Source organism: Heptranchias perlo, chromosome 33, assembly GCF_035084215.1.
Source record: "Heptranchias perlo isolate sHepPer1 chromosome 33, sHepPer1.hap1, whole genome shotgun sequence".
NCBI lineage: Eukaryota > Metazoa > Chordata > Chondrichthyes > Hexanchiformes > Hexanchidae > Heptranchias > Heptranchias perlo.
Window position 1 is genome coordinate 4,658,711 of NC_090357.1, and position 26,672 is coordinate 4,685,382.

Sequence of the window (26,672 nt, forward strand, 5' to 3'; positions counted from 1 at the left end):
GGTGTTCCATCATTCAGAAGTCAGGGGAGAGAGTGCGTTAGAGCAGGACAGTGAGTGAGGATGCAGAGAGGAGGAAGAGTGTGCAGGACAGGGAATTCTGAGCTTGTTTTTCAAATCGCCCCTCCCTATTGCCGTGACCTCTTCCAGCCCTACAACCCTCCGAGATCTCTGCGCTCCTCTAACTCCGGCCTCTTGCGCATCCCCGATTGTAATCGCTCCACCATTGGCGGCCGTGCCTTCAGCTGCCTAAGCTCTGGAATTCCCTCCCTAAACCTCTCCGCCTCTCTCTCCTCCTTTAAGACGCTGCTTAAAACCCACCTCTTTGATCAAGCTTTTGGTCACCTGTCCTAATATCTCCTTATGTGGCTCGGCGTCAAATTTTGTCTGATAACCGTCCCTGTGAAGCGCCTTCGGGACGTTTCACTACGTTAAGGGCGCTGTATAAATGCAGGTTGTCATTGTAGGAGGGGAGTTCAATATTTATTACTCCTCTGCTGTTGATAACATGCCTGCACGTTCTCCGTACCCACTGCCCGAGGAATAAAAACAGGCTGATGGAGAGCAGGAATCATCAAATCAGGGCTTGATTGAGTGTGCCTGGAGGTTTTCCTCAGATCTGCACTGCAGCACGTCAGTGAGATGCAGCTTCTCTGATACCAGCTAGAAGGCGACACAAGTAACAGGGGAAAGGGGTAGACGGCATGGTTAAAGGATAGGAACTGCCTGAGAGAGTCCCTGCCCTCGTTCAGTTGAATAGAGCACAAAGCCTCTCTCCCTGGAACGTCACTCAGAGGTGAGCTTGTTTCTAATTGTTCCTTCTTTCCTGTAAATTAAGTACACCTCCCTGCTGCTGCGTTACAATTAGAAACCAGCCCAATCACTAGGTCGCTTTAATGTGACGCACGGCTAATCGTGAATGATGCTCAGGACCCGACTCTTTCACGACCACACGAGGAAGGAAAGCAATCTGCCCGAGCAAGGTCAGTCAGGGCTGGGCTGGTATCGGCTCCGGCCGGTTTGTAACTGACCGTTGATAGCCAAGGAATCGCTGAGGTGGCTTTTTTGGGCAGGTTAGCGGCGGGTTTTATTGCAGAGTGGATTTATCCGGCGTGTAGGCCTTTGCCAGGGGGGGCGAAACCGGCTCGGAGCATGGCGTCCTCCCTCGTCGCCCCCACCTCTGGTTGCCGAGGTGAGGCAGCCCGCGAGGACAACCTGGGCAGGGAGGGGCAAGGGGCCCACCCCTCCGAGATCCCAGGAAGCCGAGGTCGAGATCCTGGTTACCCCAGCGGCCTGGATTCATTTGGCTTTTGGGAGATGGGCAGCGTTTGCCTCTTGCCACCATTCCCCTGCATGTTAAATAAGGTCATTGTTCAGCTGGGACACTCTGTCCGCACCATCATCTCATTAAGAGCACAGATACTCCCACTGCGGGCTGTGTGTGGAAGGGGAGCTCCAAGATATGGAGGGACTGGAGAAGGTGCAAAAAGAGATTTACAAGGATGATACCAGAACTGGGAGGTTATAACTATCAGGAAAGGCTGAACAGGCTGGGGCTCTTTTCTCTAGAAAAGAGAAGGCCGTGGGGGGGACCTGGTAGAGGTCTTTAAAATTATGATGGAGTTTGACAGGGTAGACGTAGAGAGATGTTTCCACTTGTGGCGAAGACCAGAACTAGGGGTAATAAATATAAGATAGTCACTAATAAATCCAATAAGGAACTCAGGAGAAACTTCTTTACCCAGAGAGTGGTGAGAATGTGGAACTCGCTACCACATGGAGTAGTTGAGGCGAATAGTGTAGATGCATTTTAGAGGAAGCCAGATAAACACATGAGGGAGGAAGGTTATGCTGATAGGGTGAGATGAAGTAAGATGGGAGGAGGCTCGTGTGGAGCATAAACCAGTTGGGCCAAATGGCCTGTTTCTGTGCTGTAAATTCTATGTAATTTTCATGTTGCATTAAATTTAATGAATCTCAGAACTAAAATGAATAAGACCCAGGGCCCCCACAGTAAGTAAATGCGCTGCTCGGCGTGTTAGACAGCCAAACAGACTAGGTCACTCTCAGGTTTGAATCGTGGTCTGCGTTGATCTTGGACTGTGTGATAGATAGGGTGTTACAGTTGGCCTGAACACCTCTGAACTAGGGAGGGAGAAAATCAGCTTGGGTTCCTGTTCCTGATCCCTCCCCAGTGGGAAGTGCGTGTATCTGGAATTCCCTCCCTAAACCTCTCCTCCTCTCCACCTCTCTCTCCTTTAAGACGCTCCTTAAAACCTACCTCGTTGACCAAGCTTTTGGTCACCTGTCCTAATGTCTCCTTCTTTGGCTCGGTGTCAATTTTTGTCTGATTAAACTCCTGTGAAGCGCCTTGGGATGTTTAACGTGTTAAAGGCGCTATATAAATGCAGTGCACTTACCCACTGAGTCATTGGGAGCAGCAAAGCTTTAAGAAATGAAACTATCAGAGTAATACGCGACCCTTCCCTGTCAGTCATGCAGAATTGCCTTTCTCAATGCATCCTTCCTCTGTTGAAATTATTACAGTTATTGCTACTCTGAACTCTCTCCTCTTGTTCCTCCTGTCAGCCGTGGCTCAGTGGGCAGCGCTCTTCCCTCTACTGTCAGAAGGTTGTGGGCTCAAGTCCCACTCCAGAGACTTGAGCACAAAATCTACACTAACACTCCAGTGCCAGTACTGAGGGAGCGCTGCACTGTCAGAGGTGCCGTCTATTGGATGTGATGCTAAACCGAGGCCCCGTCTGCCCTCTCAGGTGGACGTAAAAGATCCCATGACCACTATTTCAAAGAAGAGCAGGGGAACTTCTCCCAAGTGTCCTGGGCCAATATTTATCTCTCAACCAACATCACTAAAGACAGATTATCTGGTCATTATTGTTATAAACTGGATAGCCCAGTGGTGAAGGATAGAATACTGGAGCCTGGTCTTCAGTTGCTTCCAAGCCTTTATTCACAGAGCTGCACATTACACCCACTCCACACCCTAGATCAGCTCTCTCAAAAGGATACAAGAGAGTCCCCAATTGACACACACCACCTGAATACAATTAATACTAATTGATATAAAGCACATGGATACAATTAACAATTATCACATTGCTGTTTGTGGGATCTTGCTGTGCACAAATTGGCTGCTGCATTTCCTACATTACAACAGTGACTACATTTCAAAAGTAAGTAATTGGCTGTAAAGCGCTTTGGGACGTCCTGAGGTGGTGAAAGGCTCTATAGAAATGCAAGTCTTTCTTTCTAAGCGGCAAATTTTTCCTCTGCACATTCTGTGTTGAAATCAAGACTCAAAGCACCGTCTCCTGCGGAGCAGGCACGAGGGGCTGAATGGCCTACTCCTGTTCCTATGTTCCTACGTTCATTCGTTCTCGAGACCTGCGGAACTCCTCATTCTTGCCAAAGAAGAAAAAAAGGTAAATTAGCTCTACTCGGGTTGGAAGGAGTTAATGGTGACAGTGTCACGGCTGCCTCCGGTTCATCGCACCTCAGGAAGGACATATTGGCCTTGGAGGGGGTGCAGCACAGATTCACCAGAATGATAGAGGGCTAAGTGATGAGGTCAAGTTGCATAAACCTGGCTTGTATTCCCCTGAGTTTAGAAGATTGAGGGGTGATCTAATCAAGGTATTTGAAATGTTAAAGGGATTCGATAGGGTAGATACGGAGAAATTATTTCCTCTGGTGGGGGAACCAAGAACAAAAGGGGGACATAATCTTCAAATTAGAGCCCGGCCGTTCAGGAGCAAAATCACTTTTTTCACACAAAGGGGAGTGGAAATCTGGAACTCTCTCCCCTAAAAGGCTGTGGATGCTGGGGGACAATTGGAGTTTTCAAGACTGAGATCGATGGATTTTTTTTGTTGGGTGAGAGTATCAAGGGATATGGAGCAAAGGCGGATAAACGGAGCTGAGGTCCAGATCAGCCCTGGTCTGATTGAATGGCGGAGCAGGCTCGAAGGGCTGAATGGCCTCTTCCTGTTCCTAATGTCACCACGGGAAACAAGTGATAACGTGCGGTTGTTATGATCCAGTTTCAGGGAAGATGTGATGAAAGCAGGAGAGCAGCCTCCAACATGAGAGTGGCTGGATGTGACAACGTTGTAGGAGCCCTCCTTCTCCTCCAGCTCAAGGCCTACGTTCGCTCAGGTACCTCAGCACGGAGAGCGGTTTGGTTTCCATTCTCCGGCCTCGGAGCTTTGCTCCCTTTCCCTCACCCTGCCCCAGGGCCGCAGGGGAAACTATTTGAGGTAAAGTCAGCCCAGATGGGCTTCCGACACCTGTCGGAGTCAACAGGCAGATGCCCGAACGGCTCTGTTGTAAATGGCAACCCCCCCCCACCTCACCTTCTCTGTGGTACTGAGCCACCCAGTAGGCCCCAGGTACAGTCCTCGGCCTGCGCTGAGTTAGCTAATCTCAGTATCAGGGGGCGCTGCACTTGGCTTCGGTGCTCCGAGGACTAGGAAGGGGCAAAGGTCAGCCTGGGTTTCCGATCGCCATCCGGTGACCCCTGCTGGACAGCGTGTGGATGTCGAAGGACAGGATCTGGCTCAGCTGTGATGCCCCATGCGTTGAATAGCCTGCTGGCGCTCGCTGGGCTCACTCTGAAGAATGGCCACGTAGGTGAGGTTCCGGAGGGGTGCCTATTGGCACAGAACTGTACCCCAGCAAAAAATAGACTCTTTTTGGGGTTCTGATGGTGAGACTCTCTTTTTAAGGGGTTCTGATGGTGAGACTCTCTATTTAAGGGGTTCTGATGGTGAGACTCTTTTTTTAAGGGGTTCTGATGGTGAGACTCTATTTAAGGGGTTCTGATGGTGAGACTCTCTTTTTAAGGGGTTCTGATGGTGAGACTCTCTATTTAAGGGGTTCTGATGGTGAGACTCTCTATTTAAGGGGTTCTGATGGTGAGACTCTCTATTTAAGGGGTTCTGATGGTGAGACTCTCTTTTTAAGGGGTTCTGATGGTGAGACTCTTTTTAAGGGGTTCTGATGGTGAGACTCTCTTTTTAAGGGGTTCTGATGGTGAGACTCTCTTTTTAAGGGGTTCTGATGGGTTAGACTCTCTATTTAAGGGGTTCTGATGGGTTAGACTCTCTTTTTATGGGGTTCTGATGGTGAGACTCTCTTTTTATGGGGTTCTGATGGGTTAGATTCTCTATTTAAGGGGTTCTGATGGTGAGACTCTCTTTTTATGGGGTTCTGATGGTGAGACTCTCTTTTTACTGGTATTTAGTATTTTTGTTTCAGAAATCGCGGAGCCGTTCCCTTTAATTAATGGGCGGTCTCGGCCTGTGGTCACCTTGGAGGAGAATGCTGCCAAGGAATTCACCTGCAGGATGGACGGCTGGCAGTCAGTGCCCGTTGTTACCTGGTACCTGAATGGCAAGAAGCAAGAGAACAACCAGACGATTCTGGTCCCCACCTCCGGGGAGACGAACAACCAGAGCTTCAGTACGTTTGTGATAACCACCCGCAGGAAGGACAAAGAACTCAACTGCTCGGCCACCGACTCCGTCACCGGGAAAACCCAGAACGCCAGCGTCATCCTCAATGTGCAGTGTGAGTACCGACCTGCTGAGTAACTGGTGCGTTGGCTGTAAAGCGCATTTGGGACGTCCTGAGGTCATGAAAGGCGCTATATAAATGCAAGTTCTTTCTTCCTTTTGTTTTGGTGAGGAGGCACACTGAGGTGATGTATTCCTGCTCCGAGTGGGATCTGTTGCGAAATTCCCATGCCTCTCGCAATGAATTCCCAACATTATCGCGTTCCGGGGAGGAGGAGGAGGGTGGGAGGGAGGGAGGGGGAGGGAGGGAGGAGAGGGAGTTGGGGAGTCAAGATTCTCCAGGGAGGAGATTACCAGGAGGTAGCCTGCCAACACTTGATTAGTTGGAATACTGCAGAGCAACTTAGGAGCCAAGGAACTGAACCTCAGCAAGTGTCAGGCGAGGGGGGAGGAAAGGAGGTGGGGGGGGGGGGAGGAGGGTGGGAGTGGAAAGATTTTGCCTACTGATTCACTTAAAGGGGAAGGAAAGTCTGGCCAAAGTACTCGTTTCATGTAGGACTTCACGGTCATGAAAATACTAGAGCACCTCATGTGGCATTGCTCACAAATCGCATGGTATCTGGAGCGCGGGTGTAAAATTTAGCCACTACCCTGTCCCTTTAAGGCAAATTCAGGTAATTTTAGCTACATTAAAACTATTGCAGTCAATCAGTGAGCAGTTGTAACTGTTGGTAAATTTCAGGCTGCAGTCAATAACTGGCATTCTTTTTATGAAGATTGATTGATATCTGTAACAAAGTGTGACAGTGTGACAGTGTGACAGTGTGACATCTGGAGAGTGTCGGATACAGGTTAGATGCGGTGGTTTGGAGGTTATTCTGTTTTATAAAGATAGGATCATTACACCCCGATAATGCACAATGTACTGTTCTGCTGTTCCTACAGGAGGAGGCCATTCAGCCCCTCGAGCCTGTTCCACCATTCAATTAGATCATGGCTGATCTGTGTCGTAACTCCGTTTGATTGCTTTGGTTTCATATCCCTTAATACCCTTATCCAACAAAAATCTCAGTTTTGAAATCTTCAATTGACCCCCGGCCTCAATAGCTTTTTTGGGGGAGTGAGTTCCAGATTCCCACTCCCCTTTGTGTGAAGAAGTGCTTCCTGACATCACCCCTGAACGGCCTGGCTCTAATTTTAGCCCTTGTTCTGGACTCCCCCCTACCAGAGGAAATAGTTTCTCTCTATCTACTTAATCAAATCCTTTAATCATCTTAAAAGCCTAAATTAGATCACCCCTTAATTTTCTATATTCGAGGGTATACAAGCCTAGTCTGTGCAACCTGTCCTCACAATTTAACCCTTTTCGCCCCGGTATCATTCTGGTGAATCTGCACCGCACCCCCTCCAAGGCCAATATATCCTTCCTGAGGTGCGGTGCCCAGAACTGAACGCAGCCTCCAGATGCAGTCTAACCACAGTTTTGTATAACTGTAACATAACTTCCACCCCTTTGTATTTCAGCCCCCTTGAGACAAAGGCCAACATTCCATTAGCCTTTTTAATTATCTTTTGTACCTGTCCGTGTGGTGAAGGTTCTCCCACAGTGCTGTTAGGAAGGGAGTTCCAGGATTTTGACCCAGCGACGATGAAGGAACGGCGATATATTTCCAAGTCGGGATGGTGTGTGACTTGGAGGGGAACGTGCAGGTGGTGTTGTTCCCATGTGCCTGCTGCTCTTGTCCTTCTAGGTGGTAGAGGTCGTGGGTTTGGGAGGTGCTGTCGAAGAAGCCTTGGCGAGTTGCTGCAGCGCATCCTGTGGATGGTGCACACTGCAGCCACAGTGCGTCGGTGGTGAAGGGAGTGAATGTTTAGGGTGGTGGATGGGGTGCTAATCAAGCGGGCTGCTTTGTCCTGGATGGTGTCGAGCTTCTTGAGTGTTGTTGGAGCTGCACTCATCCAGGCAAGTGGAGAGTATTCCATCACACTCCTGACTTGTGCCTTGTAGATGGTGGAAAGGCTTTGGGGAGTCAGGAGATGAGTCACTCACCGCAGAATACCCAGCCTCTGACCTGCTCTTGTAGCCACAGTATTTATATGGCTGGTCCAGTTAAGTTTCTGGTCAATGGTTACCCCCAGGATGTTGGTAGTGGGGGATTCGGTGATGGTAATGCCATTGAATGTCAAGGGGAGGTGGTTAGACTCTCTCTTGTTGGAGATGGTCATTGCCTGGCACTTGTCTGGCGCGAATGTTACTTGCCACTTATCAGCCCAAGCCTGGATGTTGTCCAGGTCTTGCTGCATGTGGGCACGGACTGCTTCATTATCTGATGGGTTGCGAATGGAACTGAACACTGTGCAATCATCAGCGAACATCCCCATTTCTGACCTTATGATGGAGGGAAGGTCATTGATGAAGCAGCTGAAGATGGTTGGGCCTAGGACACTGCCCTGAGGAACTCCTGCAGCAATGTCCTGGGGCTGAGATGATTGGCCTCCAACAACCACTACCATCGTCCTTTGTGCTAGGTATGACTCCAGCCACTGGAGAGTTTCCCCCCTGATTCCCATTGACTTCAATTTTACTAGGGCTCCTTGGTGCCACACTCGGTCAAATGCTGCCTTGATGTCAAGGGCAGTCACTCTCACCTCACCTCTGGAATTCAGCTCTTGTCCATGTTTGGAGCAAGGCTGTAATGAGGTCTGGAGCCGAGTGGTCCTGGCGGAACCCAAACTGAGCATCGGTGAGCAGGTTATTGGCGAGTAAGTGCCGCTTGATAGCACTGTCGACGACACCTTCCATCACTTTGCTGATGATTGAGAGTAGACTGATGGGGCAGTAATTGGCCGGATTGGATTTGTCCTGCTTTTTGTGGACAGGGCATACCTGGGCAATTTTCCACATTGTCGGGTAGATGCCAGTGTTGTAGCTGTACTGGAACAGCTTGGCTAGAGGCGCAGCTAGTTCTGGAGCACAAGTCTTCAGCACTACAGCTGGGATGTTGTCGGGGCCCATAGCCTTTGCTGTATCCAATGCACTCAGCCGTTTCTTGATATCATGTGGAGTGAATCGAATTGGCTGAAGACTGACTTCTGTGATGGTGGGGATATCGGGAGGAGGCCGAGATGGATTATCCACTCAGCACTTCTGGCTGAAGATGGTTGCAAACGCTTCAGCCTTGTCTTTTGCACTCATGTGCTGGACTCCGCCATCATTGAGGATGGGGATGTTTACAGAGCCTCCTCCTCCTGTTAGTTGTTTAATTGTCCACCACCATTCACGACTGGATGTGGCAGGACTGCAGAGCTTTGATCTGATCCGTTGGTTGTGGAATCGCTTAGCTCTGTCTATAGCATGTTGCTTCCGCTGTTTAGCATGCATGTAGTCCTGAGTTGTAGCTTCACCAGGTTGGCACCTCCATTTTTAGGTACGCCTGGTGCTGCTCCTGGCATGCTCTTCTACACTCCTCATTGAACCAGGGTTGATCCCCTGGCTTGTTGGTAATGGTAGATTGAGGAATATGCCGGGCCATGAGGTTACAGATTGTGCTGGAATACAATTCTGCTGCTGCTGATGGCCCACAGCGCCTCATGGATGCCCAGTTTTGAGCTGCTAGATCTGTTGTGAATCTATTCCATTTAACACGGTGGTAGTGCCACACAACACGTTGGATGGTGTCCCCATGTTATTCTAGGTTGTATGAGGCCTCGACAAGGTGACTGAGCCAACACCATAAAAGTCTCTGGTACTTAAGCCAGACTCCCTGTTCATACAAGGGAGGGAGGATAGGGAGGTAGGGGAGGTAGGGAGGGAGGGAGGAAGGAGGGGAGGGAGGGAGGGATCGATCGATCGACTTTCGCTGGCATGGGGCAGGCGGGAATGAAAGAATTGCCGCGAGTAGCCCTCCCGCCTGCCGACCCCACTAACCCAGCCAGCTCCGGTGGGGGGTAATGTCAGGGGGAGGTGGTCAGCGGTGGGCTGGTGAACAACGATATCACTTTATCACTTTATCACTTCAAGGAATGTCAGGCCAATAGGATCAAAGGATGTAAATTTAATTTGGTGAAAAGTAAATTTAGAACAGATATTAGAAAAACATTTCTTTGCTCAAAGAGAAATAAATGGACGGAATAATCTAGCAGGTAAAGTAGTGCAGTTAAAGACCAGGCAGTTGGGTGCCAGGCTGGGAGAGGGACGAACTTCAATGGGCCGAATGGCCGTTTCTCATGCTCGCCTTTTCATCTGGAGTTCTTGAAACATGATGAGGCCTCAGTCAGATCCTGGACTTTGTGGTTCTTTATGATGGGTCTCAGCAAACACCAGGGTCCAGAGGTCTAAATCCTGGTCATGGTTGCTTCCAAACGTGTCCCGCTGTACCATTGGCGGCCGTGCCTTCAGATGCCGAGGCCCTAAGCTCTGGAGTTCCCTCCCTAAACCTCTCCGCCTCTCTCTCTCCTCCTTTAAGATGCTCCATAAAACCTACCTCTTTGACCAAGCTTTTGCTCACCTGTCCTAATGTTTCCTTCTTTGGCTCGGTGTCAATTTTTGTCTGAGTAACGCTCCTGTGAAGTGCTTTGGGATGTTTTCCTACATTAGGCGCTATGTAAATGCAAGGTGCTGTTGTTGTTGTCCTGTCACCAAATGAGACGGCTTCTCCTTTCTGTATTTTGTTCCCAGTTAAACCTGAAGTTGTTCGGATGGATGCCGAATACAAAGAACACGACGACTCAGGACTGTTCCTGGTCCTGTTCATTCTGGTCCAGGCAAATCCTCCTGCCACCATTACCTGGGTTGACGAAAGTGGTCGAGTAATTGTGAACACCTCCAATTTCATGATCCTGGACACTAAGAGCTACCCCTGGTTGACCAACCACACTGTCCACGTCCAGTTGTCCAGCCTGGCCAAAAACTACACCTTCACAGCTGGCAATGACTTTGGTGTGACCAACTCCTCCATTTCATTACCAGGTAAGGGAAGAAGCCGTGAAAAAAATCCAACTTTGGTGAGTCGCCCATTCGGAGTTATGCTAAAGCTTTGGATTTCCAAAATGTCGGTCAAGGGATATGGAGCATAAGCAAGAAAATGGAGTTGAGGTACCGATCTGCCATGATCTAATTGGATGGTGGAGCAGGCCCAAGGGGCTGAATGGCCTCCCCCTCTTCCTAATGTGCAAAGCTGAAAGTTCACCCATTTCTAATTTTACGTCACCTCTCCACAGCTCCAGTTTTCTCACTCCCCTCTTCTCTCCTCAGGTTTCAGCCATGGCTGAGTAGTAGCACACTTGCCTTTTGAAGTGTAGTCACTGTTGTAATGTAGGAAACATGGTAATTTGTAGACAGCAAAGTCCCACAACCAACTATGTGATAAATGACCAGATAGTCTGTTTTTAGGTGTTGGTTGAGGGATAAATGTCAGAGAGAACTTCCCTGCTCTTATTTGAATAGTGCCATGAGATCATTTGCTTCCACCTGAGAGGATAGATAGGGCCTCGGCTTATCTGAAAGACTGCACCTCCGGCAGTGCAGCACTCCCTCAGTACTACACTGGGAGTGTCAGCCTGGATTATGTAGTCAAGTCTCTCTGGAGTGGGATTATGAACCCACAACCTCCAGACTCAGAAGCAAGAGTGCTACCCACTGAGCCACAGCTGACACCTTTGGCATGTGGTGAGAATAGGATCAGGCTCAACTGTGATGCCTCTCACAGTCAAATAACTCATCAATACTCACTGTCCGTAAATAAAGAATGACCACTAGGGTGAGGTCCTGGAACCATGCCCAAGCAGGAGTCAGTGCCTTCAGGGGAGGAGGGGAGAAGATTGGAAAGTGACCGCATGGAGATGTTAAGGGTCCTTTATTTGGTCACTCTCATTTTAAGAATGTGGGGTTTTACAGAGAATTACATAGAATTTACAGCACAGAAACAGGCCATTCGGCCCAACTGGTCCTTGCCGGTGATTATGCTCCACACGAGCCTCCTCCCTCCTTACTTCATCTTACCCTATCAGCATATCCTTCTATTCCTTTCTCCCACAGCTGCTTATCGAGTTCCCCTTAAATGTATCAATGCTATTCGCCTCAACCACTCCTTGTGATAAATCAAATTCTAACCACTCTTTTGGGTAAAGAAGTTTCTCCTGAATTCCCTACTGGATTTATTAGTGACGATCTTATATTTATGACCCCTAGTTTTGGACTCCCCCACAAGTGGAAACATCTTTTCTACGTCTACCCTATCAAACCCTTTCATAATCTTAAAGACCTCGATCAGGTCACCCCTCAGCCTTCTTTATTCTAGAGAAAAGAGTCCCAGCCTGTTCAGTCTTTCCTGATAATTATAACCTCTCAGTTCTGGTGTCATCCTTGTAAATCTTTTCTTGCACCTTCTCCGGTGCCTCTATATCCTTTTTATAATATGGGGACCAGAACTGTGCCCAGTGCGCTAAGTTTTACTGCATGTTAAAGGACCGATTAGTTCTTGTGATTTGTAGAATGCGTGTCCTGATTGAGCTCTATGCTGAGTTGTGAGTTCTGGTTGGAGGTGACTCGTGCCCACTCGTGCCCACTCGTGCCCACTTGTGCTGTTCACCCGTTCACCTTTTCCCCACAGGTTTTCTCCACTCACGTGTAGAAGTGCCTGTACTGGTGATCCTGCTCGGGGGAGTGCTCGGGCTCCTCACCATCCTGCTTCTGAACGTCATTGTACTGTGCGCCGTATACCGGAGAAAGAAGGGTAACGCAGGTAAGACGCCGAGGGGTGGGACTTGCAACGTGTTGGTGTTGGTGACCTGTTGTGCCAGGACTGGTTGTGCCTTGCACACGGAGCAGTCTCCCGCTCTACAAAGCCACTGTGGGCGGCAGTTGTCGAGTGCAAGAAAGTTGGAGGAGTCCTGCTCTTGGCTGTAACCCCTCCAGAGCGGCTGGTAATCTTCACGGAGAAGATCCCTCAGACCTGCCCCAGGACTGGTGACTCATCCCCCCCCCCTCCACAGTTTTCCCTTCTCTCCTGTGGGAGGGTGCGTGCTATGAACCAGACACCTTTCGCTGGAGATCAGAAACGGGTGGAGTGACTGCGAGTTCATACCGTGACCAGTCCTCGGCAGACTTTATTTTGGCCATCGGAGGGTCTGACTCGTGTGGAAACCCATCACCAAGTTGGTGAGTCTCCAAACCAAACTACTGAGGAACCCACACTCGATTTTCACTCCTTTCGCCTGGCGTTAATGGGGCGGTAACGGCCTCAAAATGGGGTCGGCAGCCTTAACTTCCCGTTAACACTGGCGTAACTCCGGGTGCCCAAACCAGCCGCTTGTTTCAGGTGATAGGCCCGTTTTAATATGGAGGGTCGGTAACCAGAGGACACAGATTTAAGATAATTGGCAAAAGAACCAGAGGGGAGATGAGGAGAAATTTTTTTTTCCGCAACGAGTTGTTATGATCTGGAATTCACTGCCTGAAAGGGCGGTGGAAGCAGATTCAATAATAACTTTCAAACGGGAATTGGATAAATACTTGAGAAGGAAAAATTTGCAGGGCTACGGGGAAAGGGCAGGGGAGTGGGACTAATTGGATAGAATCTTTCATAGAGTCGGCACAGGCACAATGGGCCGAATCATTCTATGATTCCATGGAGATCAGCGTCCTATGTTGTAAATAGGACCTCGATTGCCATTTTAGGTCGGAACTAGTCGGAGCCTGCACTGTGCTCAGTCTGACCAGTCCCACGGGCAATGGAACTGAGGAGGCCCAGCCAAAGTTAAGTGTTGAATCATTTTTATGGGGCTCGGAGGAGCAGGAGTGACCCACAAAAATATTTTGGGCTGCTGTCATCCTATTTCTATCTCACCTTTCACAACCTCAGGACGGCCGAAATCATTTTGCTGCCAATGAAGTATTTTTTGAAGTGTAATCGCTGTTGTAACGTAGGGAAACACAGTGGCCAAATTGCGCACAGCAAGATCCCACAAACATCAATAATCTGTTTTTTTTTTAAGTGATGTTGGTTGAGGGATAAATATTGGTCCAGGACTCTGGGGAAGACTCCCCTGCTCTTCTTTGAAATGGTGGCCGTGTGATTAGGTCCACCTGAGCACTGGGAGTGTCGGCCTAGATTTTGTACTCAAGTCTCTGGAGTGGGGACTTGGACCCACAACCTCCTGACTCGGAGGCGAGAGTGTCACCCCCAGAGCCACGGCTGACATCTTGGAATATGTTTCCAACTCATCCCGGGATTCCCTTGTTCCGGGCACAATTGACTCCCTTTTTTTTCCATTCTGTTCCAGATTTAAAACCAGGCTGTGACTCAGCTGCTCAAAGGTAAATAATCTACTCGGTTATATAGGAATGTTTTCTTTCTTTTAGTTTTTGCTGCACTTCTTCTTCTCCCCTCCTCGCTGAGGTACCGAACTTTGGCCAAATGCCTATTCTCCATGCCTACTCACCACGCAGTGAGCGTCGCCAGGCTATTCCAACGTGGAGCTTATCTCAGCTAAGATTGACCTTCTTATCACCCTACGTCCCACACACTCTGCTGCCTGTTACCTAACTCACACCAATTCACCCATCACCCCCTGCGCTCGCTGACCTACATTGGCTCCCGGTCAGGCAACACCTCGATTTGAAAATTCTCATCCTTGTGTTCAAATCCCTCCATGGCCTCGCCCCCCCTCCCTATCTCTGCAACCTCCTCCAGCCCTACAACCCTCCTGAGATCTCTGCGCTCCTCCAATTCTGGCCTCTTGCGCATCCCCGATTTTAATCGCTCCACCATTGGCGGCCGTGCCTTCAGCTGTCTGGGCCCTAAGCTCTAGAATTCCCTCCCCAAACCTCTCCCCCTCTCTCTCCTCCTTTAAGACGCTCCTTAAAACCTACCTCTTTGACCAAGCCCTGTCCTAATATCTCCTAATGTGGCTTGGTGTCAAATTTTGTTTGATAGCCCTCCTGTGAAGCACCTTGGGACGTTTTACTACGTTAAAGGTGCTATATAAATGCAATCTGTTGCAGAATCACTGAATAGCGATCAGGAGTGGGAACCTCTGGCTCATTTTTCTCTCCCTCGATCAGGGGCCCAACTATTGGCTGCACTGAGAGCGGCCAACTCCATTCAGTCTGGAAATCGAACCTGGGACCTTCCTGTTGTGCAATAAAAAGGTAAACATAGGGACAGGAGGAGGCCATTCAGCCCCTCGAGCCCGTTCCACCATTCAGTTAGATCGTGGCTGATCTGTATCTCAACTCCATTTGCCCGCCTTTGTTCCATATCCCTTTTTACCCTCACCCAACAAAAATCTATCGATCTCAGCCTTGAAAGCTCCAAATGACCCTCAGTGTCCAGCATGGGGGAGGAAGTTCCAGATTTCCACTACCCTTTGTGTGAAGAAGTGTTTGCTGATTTCACCACTGAATGGCCGAGCTCTAATTTTAAGGTTATACCCCCTTTGTTCTGGACTCCCCCCACCAGAGGAAATTGTTTCTCTCTATCGACCCTATCAAACCCCTTTATCATTTTAAACATTTCAATCAGATTCCCCCTCCACCCTCTACACTCAAGGCAATACAAGTCAATTTATGCAACCTGACCTCGTAATTTAACCCTTAAAGCCCTGGTATCACTCTGGTGAACCTGCACCGTACCCCCTCCAAAGCCAATATACCAAGTTGAGTTCTTCCAATGTGCTGAGCTGCCGATCTCAAAGAGGTGATGCTGCGAGAGGTCCCCCAGGTCTTTGGAGGAAGAGTCAGGCAGGCTGCTGCTTTACTGACCTCCGACTGGGCAATTTACATAGAATTTACAGCACAGAAACAGGCCATTCGGCCCAACTGGTCTATGCCGGTGTTTATGCTCCACACGAGCCTCCTCCCACCTTACTTCATCTCACCCTATCAGCATATCCTTCTATTCCTTTCTCCCTCATGTGTTTATCTAGCTTCCCCTTAAATATATCTCTACTATTCACCTCAACCACTCCTTGTGGTAGTGAGTTCCACATTCTAACCACTCTGAATTACCTATTAGATTTATCAGTGACTCTTATATCTATGACCCCTGGTTCTGGTCTCCCCCACAAGTGGAAACATTTTCTCTACATCTACCCTATCAAACCCTTTCTAAAGACCTCTATCAGGTCACCCCTCAGCCTTCTCTTTTCTAGAGAAAAAAGCCCCAGCCTGTTCAAACTTTCCTGATTGTTATAACCTCTCAGTTCTGGTATCATCCTTGTGAGTCTTTTTTGCATCTTCTCCAGTGCCTCTATATCCTTTTTATAATATGGAGACCAGACTCCATGTGGTCTCACCAAGGTCCTATACAAGTTTAACATAACTTCTCTGCTCTTCAATTCTATCCCTCTTGAAATGAACCCCAGTGCTTGGTTTGCTTTTTTTTTATGGCTTTGTTAACCTGCGTCGTTACTTTTAGTGATTTGTGGAGTTGAAAAATAGGCACAGGCCTTAAAATACTCCACCAGACGGCGTTTAAGCCATGAAGGTCCCAGGTTCGATCCTTGGACTGTCCCAACCAGAGCAGCGGTAGAAATGGCCATATCGTCCCCTGTTTTGAGGCACCATTGACAGAGTCCTGGGAGCAGATACTGCTGGACCATGGTGTGAGGCACGGAGGGGTGGGGGCTGAGAGAGGGAATACTGATCTCCCACCACCAAACAAAAAAAAACGGTGTGGAGTTAAAATTTCTCCCCTGCCGTAAAACGCTTGTGTCTTTTTGTCGATGCAGCGAATCAGCGAATGTTAAATGTGACGACGCCCAGATTCCGAGGGAGACCATCTCCCTCCAATCAAACCTGCACCTCAATCAACATCGGGACGCTGGTGACCTGAACAGATCCCCCGCAGGTAAGCCAGGGAATGTAGTTTGAGCGGGAGCTCCTCTTGAACTAGTGAGGAAGGAGTATAATTGGAGATGGCGTGTGGGCCTGGGACTGAGCAATTCCGCACACGGAGGGTGGGGGTAGGTTTTGACTGCGTGCGACGGCGTAGGACGGATAATAGCGATCGGCGGTCAGTTTTACGTCCCTCCCCATTTTTATTTCCACTGACTTCAGCGAGATGTATAACGAGCCGCCGATTCACAATCACCTGTTTTACACCGTCGCACAAAGCCAAAATCTACCCCACAGAGGGCCTGTAGTGTCCGGGACAGTTGGTGAGTGGGAGGGGGGAGCAGAGAGTCACCACAGAATGCACTTCCTGCCCTCCCTTCCTGCTCGCTGCAGTGAGGTGGGTGAACACTAGGGTCAGGGCCAGGTGAGATCCCAGTGAGAATCTCAGCCTTTCGAGGTGGATGAAATGAATAGGGTGTGGGGAGGAAGCAGGAAGTACTAGCATTTATCCCGCATCTTTCGTCTCCTCAGGATGTCCCAACGTGCTTCACAGCCAATTAAATACTTTTGAACTGTACTCACTGCTGCTACGTATCGAAATGCAGCAGCCAATTTGTGCACAGCAAGATCCCACAAACAGCAGTGAGATGAGTGGCCAGTTAATCTGTTTTGATGGTGTTGGTTGAGGGACGATTGTGGGCCGGGATACCGGGAGAACTCCCTGCTCTTGTTCAAATTACGCCATGGTTCTGCTTTTACGTCCACCTGAATAGGAGACAGGGCCTTGGTTTAACATCTCGTCTGAGAGACGGCACCTCCGACAGTGCAGCACTCCCTCAGTACTGCACTGTAGCGTCAGCCTAGATTATGGGCTCAAGTTTCTGGAGTGGGGCTTGAACCCACGACCTTCTGACTCAGAGGTTAGAGTTCAAGGACACAGCGGTCCTTCTAGCTGCTAGCCAATGGAAACGGAGAAGTGTATTGGGTTCAGGATATTCACTATCCTTCCCTCATAATACACTCAAGAGATGGAGAGACTCCTGATTAATAGTCTTTATTGATAAACACATTAATACAACCCAGTGCTCATGAGACCTGTACCAAGAATACTAATGAACGGAGAACTCATCGGGGGTTCGCAAGGTGTGTCCTCCAGACTGTTCATGGTAGCCTTGTGCAAGGCTGGGGAGAGTTCCTCTATCCAGTCTCCTCTGAACCATCTCTGCTCTAAGGAGAACAACCCCAGCTTCTCCAGTCTCTCCTCATCCCTGGTACCATTCTGGTAAATCTCCTCTGCACCTTCTCTAAGGCCGTGACATCCTTCCTAAAGTGTGTTGCCTAGAATTGGTCACAGTACTCCAGCTGAGGCCTAACCAGTGATTTATAAAGGTTTAACAAAGCTTCCTTGCTTTTGTACTCTATGCCTCTATTTATAAAGCCCAGGATCCCGTATGCTTTTTTAAACAGCCTTCTCAACTTGTCCTGCCACCTTCAAAGATTTGTGTGTGTGAACCCCTTGGTCTCTCCATTCCTGCACCCGCTTTGAAATTGTACCATTTAATTTATATTGCCCCTCCTCATTTTTCCTTCTGCGTGCGGACAATGCGTGAATACGTACGGCTAATCCATAACCACATGGACCGCGTCCCCTCCGCTCCCCGCGCACGCTCACTAGTTTTACCCTCGGTTTATTGTTCTCCGGACATTCTCCACACTTGAACGACTGCGCCCTTCCTTGACAGCCTTCACTTCCTTATCGTCTTTAGATGGCTTATTCTCCTTTCGCACTCTCCCCCTGGTTCCCAGATGCTCTGGCGCTGGTAACATTCTACACTAGAGTCATCCTATACCTTGCGGCTGGGTCTCATGTCTCTCTGTGTGTCCGGAGACGGATTTGATCCCAATTAATCCTTACTACTACTATTATAGCTTAACCATCTCCGTGATGCTAGCTATTCTACCTTGCTTATTAACTCTTACACAGTCGACCCCACAGGCATCGCTCCCTTCTAACAGGGAGAGTGTGAGGTTCTGAAGCAGGTGTCCTGAGTGTAATGGCCGTGCACTGCCTATCGCTCCCCCAGTTCCTAGCCTCAGTGATAGCCAATGTGGAGAGCACCTTCGCTCTAAAGGGTTTTAATGCGTTCGATTTTCTCTCTTGCTGGAGTTTTTTCCAAACTGGAAAGCAGGAATGTTTAAAATTCTGCAGTTTGGATGTTCCCAGGTTATTTACTAACTGCGCTCTGCTTTCCACCGTAAACCAGCGTCTGATGGAGCATTGAGGCATCTGTCAGGAAACCAGGCAGCGTGCGATGATCTGTCGGATCAGGAAAACTCTGCTGCCATGGACCCTAAAGGTAACTGGTCACATAACGTGACTCTCAATCCCGTTCAGCCTTTAATTCCTTCCTCCAGGGACCCCTCTTTTCACAGTGACAAGCGGACCTGATCTCTCAACCACTCGAAGGTCCATTATTGAGTGAAGGTCCATTATTGAGTGAAGGTCCATTATTGAGTGAAGGTCCATTATTGAGTGAAGGTCCATTATTGAGCACCAACCTCATGATAGGCGAGGTCCATGTTCACTGTACAGTTGATGTGCAAAATGAAGCTTGTTATTGGGGGACCAGATGGTGCAGTGGGTTAGAGGCTGGGGGTCCCTGGGAGTGGGTTAGAGGCTGGGGGTCCCTGGGAGTGGGTTAGAGGCTGGGGGTCCCTGGGAGTGGGTTAATATTTACGGGGGGTCCCTGGGAGTGGGTTAATATTTACGGGGGGTCCCTGGGAGTGTGTTAATATTTGCGGAGGGCCCCTGGGAGTGTGTTAATATTTGCGGAGGGTCCCTGGGAGTGTGTTAATATTTGCGGAGGGTCCCTGGGAGTGTGTTAATATTTGCGGAGGGTCCCTGGGAGAGTGTTAATATTTGCAGGGGATCCCTGGGAGTGTGTTAATATTTGCGGAGGGTCCCTGGGAGTGTGTTAATATTTGCGGAGTGTCCCTGGGAGTGTGTTAATATTTGCGGAGGGTCCCTGGGAGTGTGTTAATATTTGCGGAGGGCCCCTGGGAGTGTGTTAATATTTGCGGAGGGTCCCTGGGAGTGTGTTAATATTTGCGGAGGGTCCCTGGGAGTGTGTTAATATTTGCAGGGGATCCCTGGGAGTGTGTTAATATTTGTGGAGGGCCCCTGGGAGTGTGTTAATATTTGCGGAGGGTCCCTGGGAGTGTGTTAATATTTGCGGAGGGTCCCTGGGAGTGTGTTAATATTTGCGGAGGGTCCCTGGGAGTGTGTTAATATTTGCGGAGGGTCCCTGGGAGTGTGTTAATATTTGCGGAGGGTCCCTGGGAGTGTGTTAATATTTGCGGAGGGTCCCTGGGAGTGTGTTAATATTTGCGGAGGGTCCCTGGGAGTGTGTTAATATTTGCGGAGGGTCCCTGGGAGTGTGTTAATATTTGCGGAGGGTCCCTGGGAGCGTGTTAATATTTGCGGAGGGTCCCTGGGAGCGTATTAATATTTGCGGAGTGTCCCTGGGAGTGTGTTAATATTTGCGGAGGGTCCCTGGGAGTGTGTTAATATTTGCGGAGGGTCCCTGGGAGTGTGTTAATATTTGCGGAGGGTCCCTGGGAGTGTGTTAATATTTGCGGAGGGTCCCTGGGAGTGTGTTAATATTTGCGGAGGGTCCCTGGGAGTGTGTTAATATTTGCGGAGGGTCCCTGGGAGTGTGTTAATATTTGCGGAGGGTCCCTGGGAGAGTGTTAATATTTGCAGGGGATCCCTGGGAGTGTGTTAATATTTGCGGAGGGTCCCTGGGAGTGTGTTAATATTTGCGGAGTGTCCCTGGGAGTGTGTTAATATTTGCGGAGGGCCCCTGGGAGTGTGTTAATATTTGCGGAGGGTCCCTGGGAGTGTGTTAATATTTGCGGAGGGTCCCTGGGAGTGTGTTAATATTTGCAGGGGATCCCTGGGAGTGTGTTAATATTTGCGGAGGGCCCCTGGGAGTGTGTTAATATTTGCGGAGGGTCCCTGGGAGTGTGTTAATATTTGCGGAGGGTCCCTGGGAGTGTGTTAATATTTGCGGAGGGTCCCTGGGAGTGTGTTAATATTTGCGGAGTGTCCCTGGGAGTGTGTTAATATTTGCGGAGGGTCCCTGGGAGTGTGTTAATATTTGCGGAGGGCCCCTGGGAGTGTGTTAATATTTGCGGAGGGTCCCTGGGAGTGTGTTAATATTTGCGGAGGGTCCCTGGGAGTGTGTTAATATTTGCAGGGGATCCCTGGGAGTGTGTTAATATTTGTGGAGGGCCCCTGGGAGTGTGTTAATATTTGCGGAGGGTCCCTGGGAGTGTGTTAATATTTGCGGAGGGTCCCTGGGAGTGTGTTAATATTTGCGGAGGGTCCCTGGGAGTGTGTTAATATTTGCGGAGGGTCCCTGGGAGTGTGTTAATATTTGCGGAGGGTCCCTGGGAGTGTGTTAATATTTGCGGAGGGTCCCTGGGAGTGTGTTAATATTTGCGGAGGGTCCCTGGGAGTGTGTTAATATTTGCGGAGGGTCCCTGGGAGTGTGTTAATATTTGCGGAGGGTCCCTGGGAGCGTGTTAATATTTGCGGAGGGTCCCTGGGAGCGTATTAATATTTGCGGAGTGTCCCTGGGAGTGTGTTAATATTTGCGGAGGGTCCCTGGGAGTGTGTTAATATTTGCGGAGGGTCCCTGGGAGTGTGTTAATATTTGCGGAGGGTCCCTGGGAGTGTGTTAATATTTGCGGAGGGTCCCTGGGAGTGTGTTAATATTTGCGGAGGGTCCCTGGGAGTGTGTTAATATTTGCGGAGGGTCCCTGGGAGTGTGTTAATATTTGCGGAGGGTCCCTGGGAGAGTGTTAATATTTGCAGGGGATCCCTGGGAGTGTGTTAATATTTGCGGAGGGTCCCTGGGAGTGTGTTAATATTTGCGGAGTGTCCCTGGGAGTGTGTTAATATTTGCGGAGGGCCCCTGGGAGTGTGTTAATATTTGCGGAGGGTCCCTGGGAGTGTGTTAATATTTGCGGAGGGTCCCTGGGAGTGTGTTAATATTTGCAGGGGATCCCTGGGAGTGTGTTAATATTTGCGGAGGGCCCCTGGGAGTGTGTTAATATTTGCGGAGGGTCCCTGGGAGTGTGTTAATATTTGCGGAGGGTCCCTGGGAGTGTGTTAATATTTGCGGAGGGTCCCTGGGAGTGTGTTAATATTTGCGGAGGGTCCCTCGGAGTGTGTTAATATTTGCGGAGGGTCCCTGGGAGTGTGTTAACATTTGCAGAGGGTCCCTGGGAGTGTGTTAATATTTGCAGAAGGTCCCTGGGAGTGTGTTAATATTTGCGGAGGGTCCCTGGGAGTGTGTTAATATTTGCGGAGGGTCCCTGGGAGCGTATTAATATTTGCGGAGTGTCCCTGGGAGTGTGTTAATATTTGCGGAGGGTCCCTGGGAGTGTGTTAATATTTGCGGAGGGTCCCTGGGAGCGTATTAATATTTGCGGAGGGTCCCTGGGAGTGTGTTAATATTTGCGGAGGGTCCCTGGGAGTGTGTTAATATTTGCGGAGGGTCCCTGGGAGTGTGTTAATATTTGCGGAGGGTCCCTGGGAGTGTGTTAATATTTGCAGAGGGCATGTACAGAAAAGCTTAATGCTGCTGTATTGGAGAGATGAGCTGCATCGGGATAAATGGTCTTTTCTTGTTCTCTATAGTTGATGAGCTGATTGCTTTCTCTGTCTCTTTGGTGCAGGTTTTGTTCGTTTCCCGATGTATGGATATATCTACAAAGTCTCGAGCATGAGCAGTGATGAGATTTGGCTTTAAGCGCCTTTCACTTTGATCAGGTTTTAGACGGAGGAATGGACCCCATGAATGTGGGGGTACAGCCCCCTTGTCTTTCTAACCCCTCTAATCCAAAGCATGAATAACACGAGTCAAGATCTTCCAATTATAAACTCCCCCCCCCGCCCCACCCAAAGAATCCAACGTGTAGTCATCATGGCTGATCGACCGTGGGGTGCTGTGGCCTTTACTGTGCAACTGAGTGACTGGAACAGGAGTGGATGTTTGATTAAAGCACAAGACGGTTCCCTACTGCACAGTTGAACCACCCCAGTCATGCACTAAAGCAATGATAGACAGTTTGGGCTAAACCATTTTTCTGTCCATTTTGGGGAAACATTTAGAATCATAGAATCATACAGAAGGAGGCCATTTGGCCCATCGTGCCTGTGCCGACTCTTTGAAAAAGCTGTCCAATTAGTCCCACTCCCCCACTCTTTCCCCCACAGCCCTGCAAATCTTTCCTTTTTACACATTTATCCAATTCCCTTTTCAAAGTTATTATTGAATCAGTTTCCACCGCCCTTTCAGGCAGCGCATTCCAGATCATAACAACTCGCTGCGTAAAATAATTCTCCTCATCTACCTGGCTTTTTTTGCCAATTATCTTAAACCTGTGTCCTCTGGTTACCGACCCTCCTGCCAGGGGAAACGATTTCTCCTTATTTACCCTATCAAAACCCTTCATGATTTTGAACACCTCTATTAAATCTCCCCTTAACCTTTTCTGCTCCAAGGAGAACAATCCCAGCTTCTCCAGTCTCTCCACATAACTGGAGTCCCTCATCCCCTGGTCCCCTTCTGGTAAATCCCCTCTGCACCCTCTCCGAGGCCTTGACATTTCTTTCCTGTTGGCCATGAAAAAGTTTTTTTTTTGAATACGGTGATACTTTACATGAATTGGGGTTGGCTCGATATTGAATGGGAATCGCAGTGATGTTCAGGCTATCTTCTAACCTCCGTGGGACAAGGAGTAGGTCTGCACCCAGTCAGCCTACAGGCTGGGCTTAGTGTAAGGTCCAGGTTCAAAATGTTCAGCAGGTAGCCCACGGGGTGTTTATAATTACAGGCGACTTATGTTTACAAAAAGTAAAGACAAAGCTTAGTGGGGAGTTTGTCACTCCCGAGCGCGTCACTCCCGAGCGCGTCACTCCCGAGTGTGGAAATCCCGAGTTTGTCACTCCCGAGCTCGTCACTCCCGAGTTCATCACTCCGAGTGTGGAAATCCCGAGTTTGTCACTCCCCGGTGTGGAAATCCTGATTGCAGGATCCAGCTCAGTCGTTGGCCTGTTGTGTGAGGTAATGGAAGACTGAGCTCTTTCTCTTCATTAAAAACATAAAGAAATCCAGAATGAGAAAAGGCCATTCAGCCCATCAGTCTCGCTCCACCCAGAGTCTACCTCTGATTATTCTATTGCGACTCCTCCCCGATCACTTCTGTTGATCCCTGACCTCCCCTGCAAAACTCAAGCCATGTTGCTGATCTCTCTCTAACCCTCTTCTCCACAGATATCGACCCAGATCCTTTTTGAAGGCCCCAATTAATCTTGAATCATGTTCCTATCCGTGTCTCCTCCCCATGCCGCCGTGAATCTGTTTCGTTTCCCCTTTGTGCCCAGTTCTCTGAGTGTCTGAGAGGCACGACAGCCTCCAGGTGACGACCGCTCTGCTTCTGTCGCCAGCTCCTGCTCTGTGCCTCTCTTCCCCCAATGGCTTAACCCAGACCGTGAATTCCCTGTATGGAATTGCGATTGTGAGCATGTGTCGACCCCTCCATGTCACAACACATCGGAATGCCAATGTACGATGACCCTACGTTTCCATACCCCCAGCTCCGCCCCAAACTGGGTATCAGACAAAACGTTCTTTCCAAATCCTGCTTTCAATGTTCGATGGTCCTGTAGGTTCTTTAGAGTAGACCTTTCTACTGGTGTAGGTTTTTGCTCATCAAGAAGAAGGACGTTATTACTGGGGAGAGGAGCACAATATATTTTCTTTTTTATTATTCATTCTCGGGCTGTGGGCGTTGCTGCCAAGGCCGGCATTTATTGGCCACCCATAGTTGCTCCCATGGGCCTGCTTCTTGAATCACCTGCAGTCTTGTGTTTGTAGCGGTTTTGATACAACTGAGTGGCTTGCGGGGTCACTTCAGAGAAAGCACTTGCATTTATATAGCGCCTTTCAAGACCTCAGGACATCCCAAAGTGCTTTACAGTCAATGAAGTACTTTTGAAGTGTAGTCACTGTTGTAATGTAGGAGGGGGTTGTTGACTCCTCCATGGCTTCTAGAGCTGTCCTGGTCCTGACTGCTTTTCTTCTTTTATTGAGAAGGCTAGGTGAAGGAAGGAGGGTCGTAGTGTAGGACAGCACAAAATTTGAAGGGAAATCAGGGAATAGTGGACGGGATTCACCAAGCCTACAGACTGCAGGAGGAAGTGAGACTGTGGAAGATAAGAAACTTCACAGCTTTGAGGTCCTAGGAGTCCTGATTTCAACACAGGGCGGATGCATGGAGGAGGATGAGTGTTCAGGATGGTGCATTTGGAGCTTAGGAGGAACAGGAGAGGAAAGTTCTGAAGAGCATTGACCAGAGTGGCTTCAACAAATCAGAGACTAGAGAGATTGTGATGGTGACAGAGATTGGAGGCTGGAGGTGAGAAAGGGAAATGTTTTTTGTTGAATTCTCAGAATCACTAATGGCCGTGTTCCAGGAGAAAGGGATTGGGAAAAAGTTTCAGAGCCAAGGTTGTAGCAATTGGTCACTCAGCCCTTGCACGCTTCAAAGACAGACTCCCAGTTGTCACCTCCACTTGTCAACTCACAATCGGGACCAGGAATGGGGACGTGAGGGGAAATATAGAAAGGTTTCCGCCTGGTATGCCTTTTTTGAATTCTGTTAACTAAAAGGTGGAAATTGAATGTCCAAGATAATGGGCTGAGACACCTGACAATAGATGCACACCAACAATGCACATTCAAGGAAAATCACAGGGAAAGAACTATTGGGAGGTCATGTGGGTAAATCAGCATTTTATTTCCAGTATCTGTGCATGGGGCAATGCAAAGGGGGAGGGGTTTGGGGACAGGGAGGGGGTTTGGGAGACAGGAAAGGGTTTGGGGGACAGGGAGCGGCTTGGGGGACAGGGAGGGGTTTGGGGACAGAGGGGTTTGGGAACAGGGAGGGGCATGGGTGACAGGGAGGGAGTTTGGGAGATTGGAAGGGGCTTGGGGGACAGGGAGGGGTTTGAGAGACAGGGAGGGGTTTGGGGATAGGGAGGGGTTTGGGGAGAGGGGAGGGATTTGGGGGACAAGGAGGGGTTTGGGGATAGGGAGGGGGTTTGGGGGACAGGGAGAGATTTAGGGAGAGGGAGGGGTTTGGGGATAGGGAGGGGGTTTGGGGGACAGGGAGGGTTTTGTGGGAGAGGGAGGGGTTCGGGGACGGCGGAGGGGGGAGGAATACCATTCCCCAGAATTTTGACCTCCATGATCGACTATGCACATTAATCCACATCTGGTAAAGGATTTCCCAGACCAGACTCCAGATTTACGATGGATGTGTTGGGAATGTTATTGAGGAATTGCATGCAATATTACAAGGAGCAGCTCTGAGAACGGCAATACTAAATGATGAACAGTTAACAAGCTGCTAATTACTGTATTCATATTGTTTAATAGTGTAATATTGTAATTCTTTGTTTTATATATAAGGCATAAAAATGATGCAGTGAGTCTGGTTATATTTTTCTGGTGTAATTAAACAAGATACACTGATCTTGTGGAGTCAGGACAATTAGAGTTAATTCACATACATCAACACATTTCCAAATATTTTTTCAAATTTCCTCCAATCTTTACTATTTACAGGGGTAAAGAAGGTGGGGGAGGGGATTGTCACATGTCAGAGCTGGGACACTCAGTCCTGTTATACACACATAGAAACATAGAAAATAGGAGCAAGAGTAGGCCATTCAGCCCTTTGGGCCTGCTTCGCCACTCAAAATGATCATGGCTGATCATCTAACTCAGTACCCTGTTCCCGCTTTTTCCCCATATCCCTGATCCCTTTAGCATTAAGAAATATATCCATCTCCTTCTTGAATACATTGAATGACTTGGCCTCCACTGCCTTCTGTGGTAGAGAATTCCACAGGTTCACCACCCTCTGAGAGAAGAAATTTCTCCTCATCTCGGTTCTAAATGGCATACCCCGTACCCTGAGACTGTGACCCCTGGTTCTGGACTCCCCAGCCATCGGGAACATCCTCCCTGCGTCTAGTCTGTCTAGTCCTGTTAGAATTTTATATGTTTCGATGAGATCACCTCTCATTCTTCTAAACGCTAGTGAATATAGGCCTAGTCGACCCAATCTCTCCTCATACGTCAGTCCTGCCATCCCAGGAATCAGTCTGGTAAACCTTCGTTGCACTCCCTCCATGGCAAGGACATCCTTCCTCAGATAAGGAGACC

At 49.1% G+C, this 26,672-nt stretch overlaps 1 protein-coding gene across 2 annotated transcripts; it reads left to right on the forward strand.

Annotated features, from left to right (window-relative positions):
* The first annotated feature begins 671 nt into the window (after positions 1-671).
* Positions 672-25,271, forward strand: LOC137301406 (transmembrane protein 25). Of its 2 annotated transcripts, none has more exons than XM_067970893.1 (9): positions 672-793; positions 4,059-4,173; positions 5,275-5,586; positions 10,210-10,500; positions 12,143-12,274; positions 13,815-13,848; positions 16,263-16,381; positions 18,633-18,725; positions 22,114-25,271. In XM_067970893.1, exons 2-9 carry the CDS (start codon positions 4,101-4,103, stop codon positions 22,185-22,187), a joined length of 1,128 nt encoding a protein of 375 aa, XP_067826994.1. In that variant the 5' UTR covers positions 672-793; positions 4,059-4,100; the 3' UTR covers positions 22,188-25,271. The 2 variants fall into 2 exon arrangements, with proteins under 2 accessions (XP_067826994.1, XP_067826995.1); XM_067970894.1 differs by lacking the exon at positions 672-793 and adding an exon at positions 814-980.
* Positions 25,272-26,672: the final 1,401 nt, after the last annotated feature.

Bases quoted from the DNA above. Each gene is read 5' to 3' on its own strand.
- LOC137301406 (XM_067970893.1), top strand. From the start codon at position 4,101: ATGAGAGTGGCTGGATGTGACAACGTTGTAGGAGCCCTCCTTCTCCTC. The intron at 4,174-5,274 runs GTACCTCAGCAC...TTTTTGTTTCAG, and splicing joins CAAGGCCTACGTTCGCTCAG to AAATCGCGGAGCCGTTCCCT. The intron at 18,726-22,113 runs GTAACTGGTCAC...TCTTTGGTGCAG, and splicing joins TGCTGCCATGGACCCTAAAG to GTTTTGTTCGTTTCCCGATG.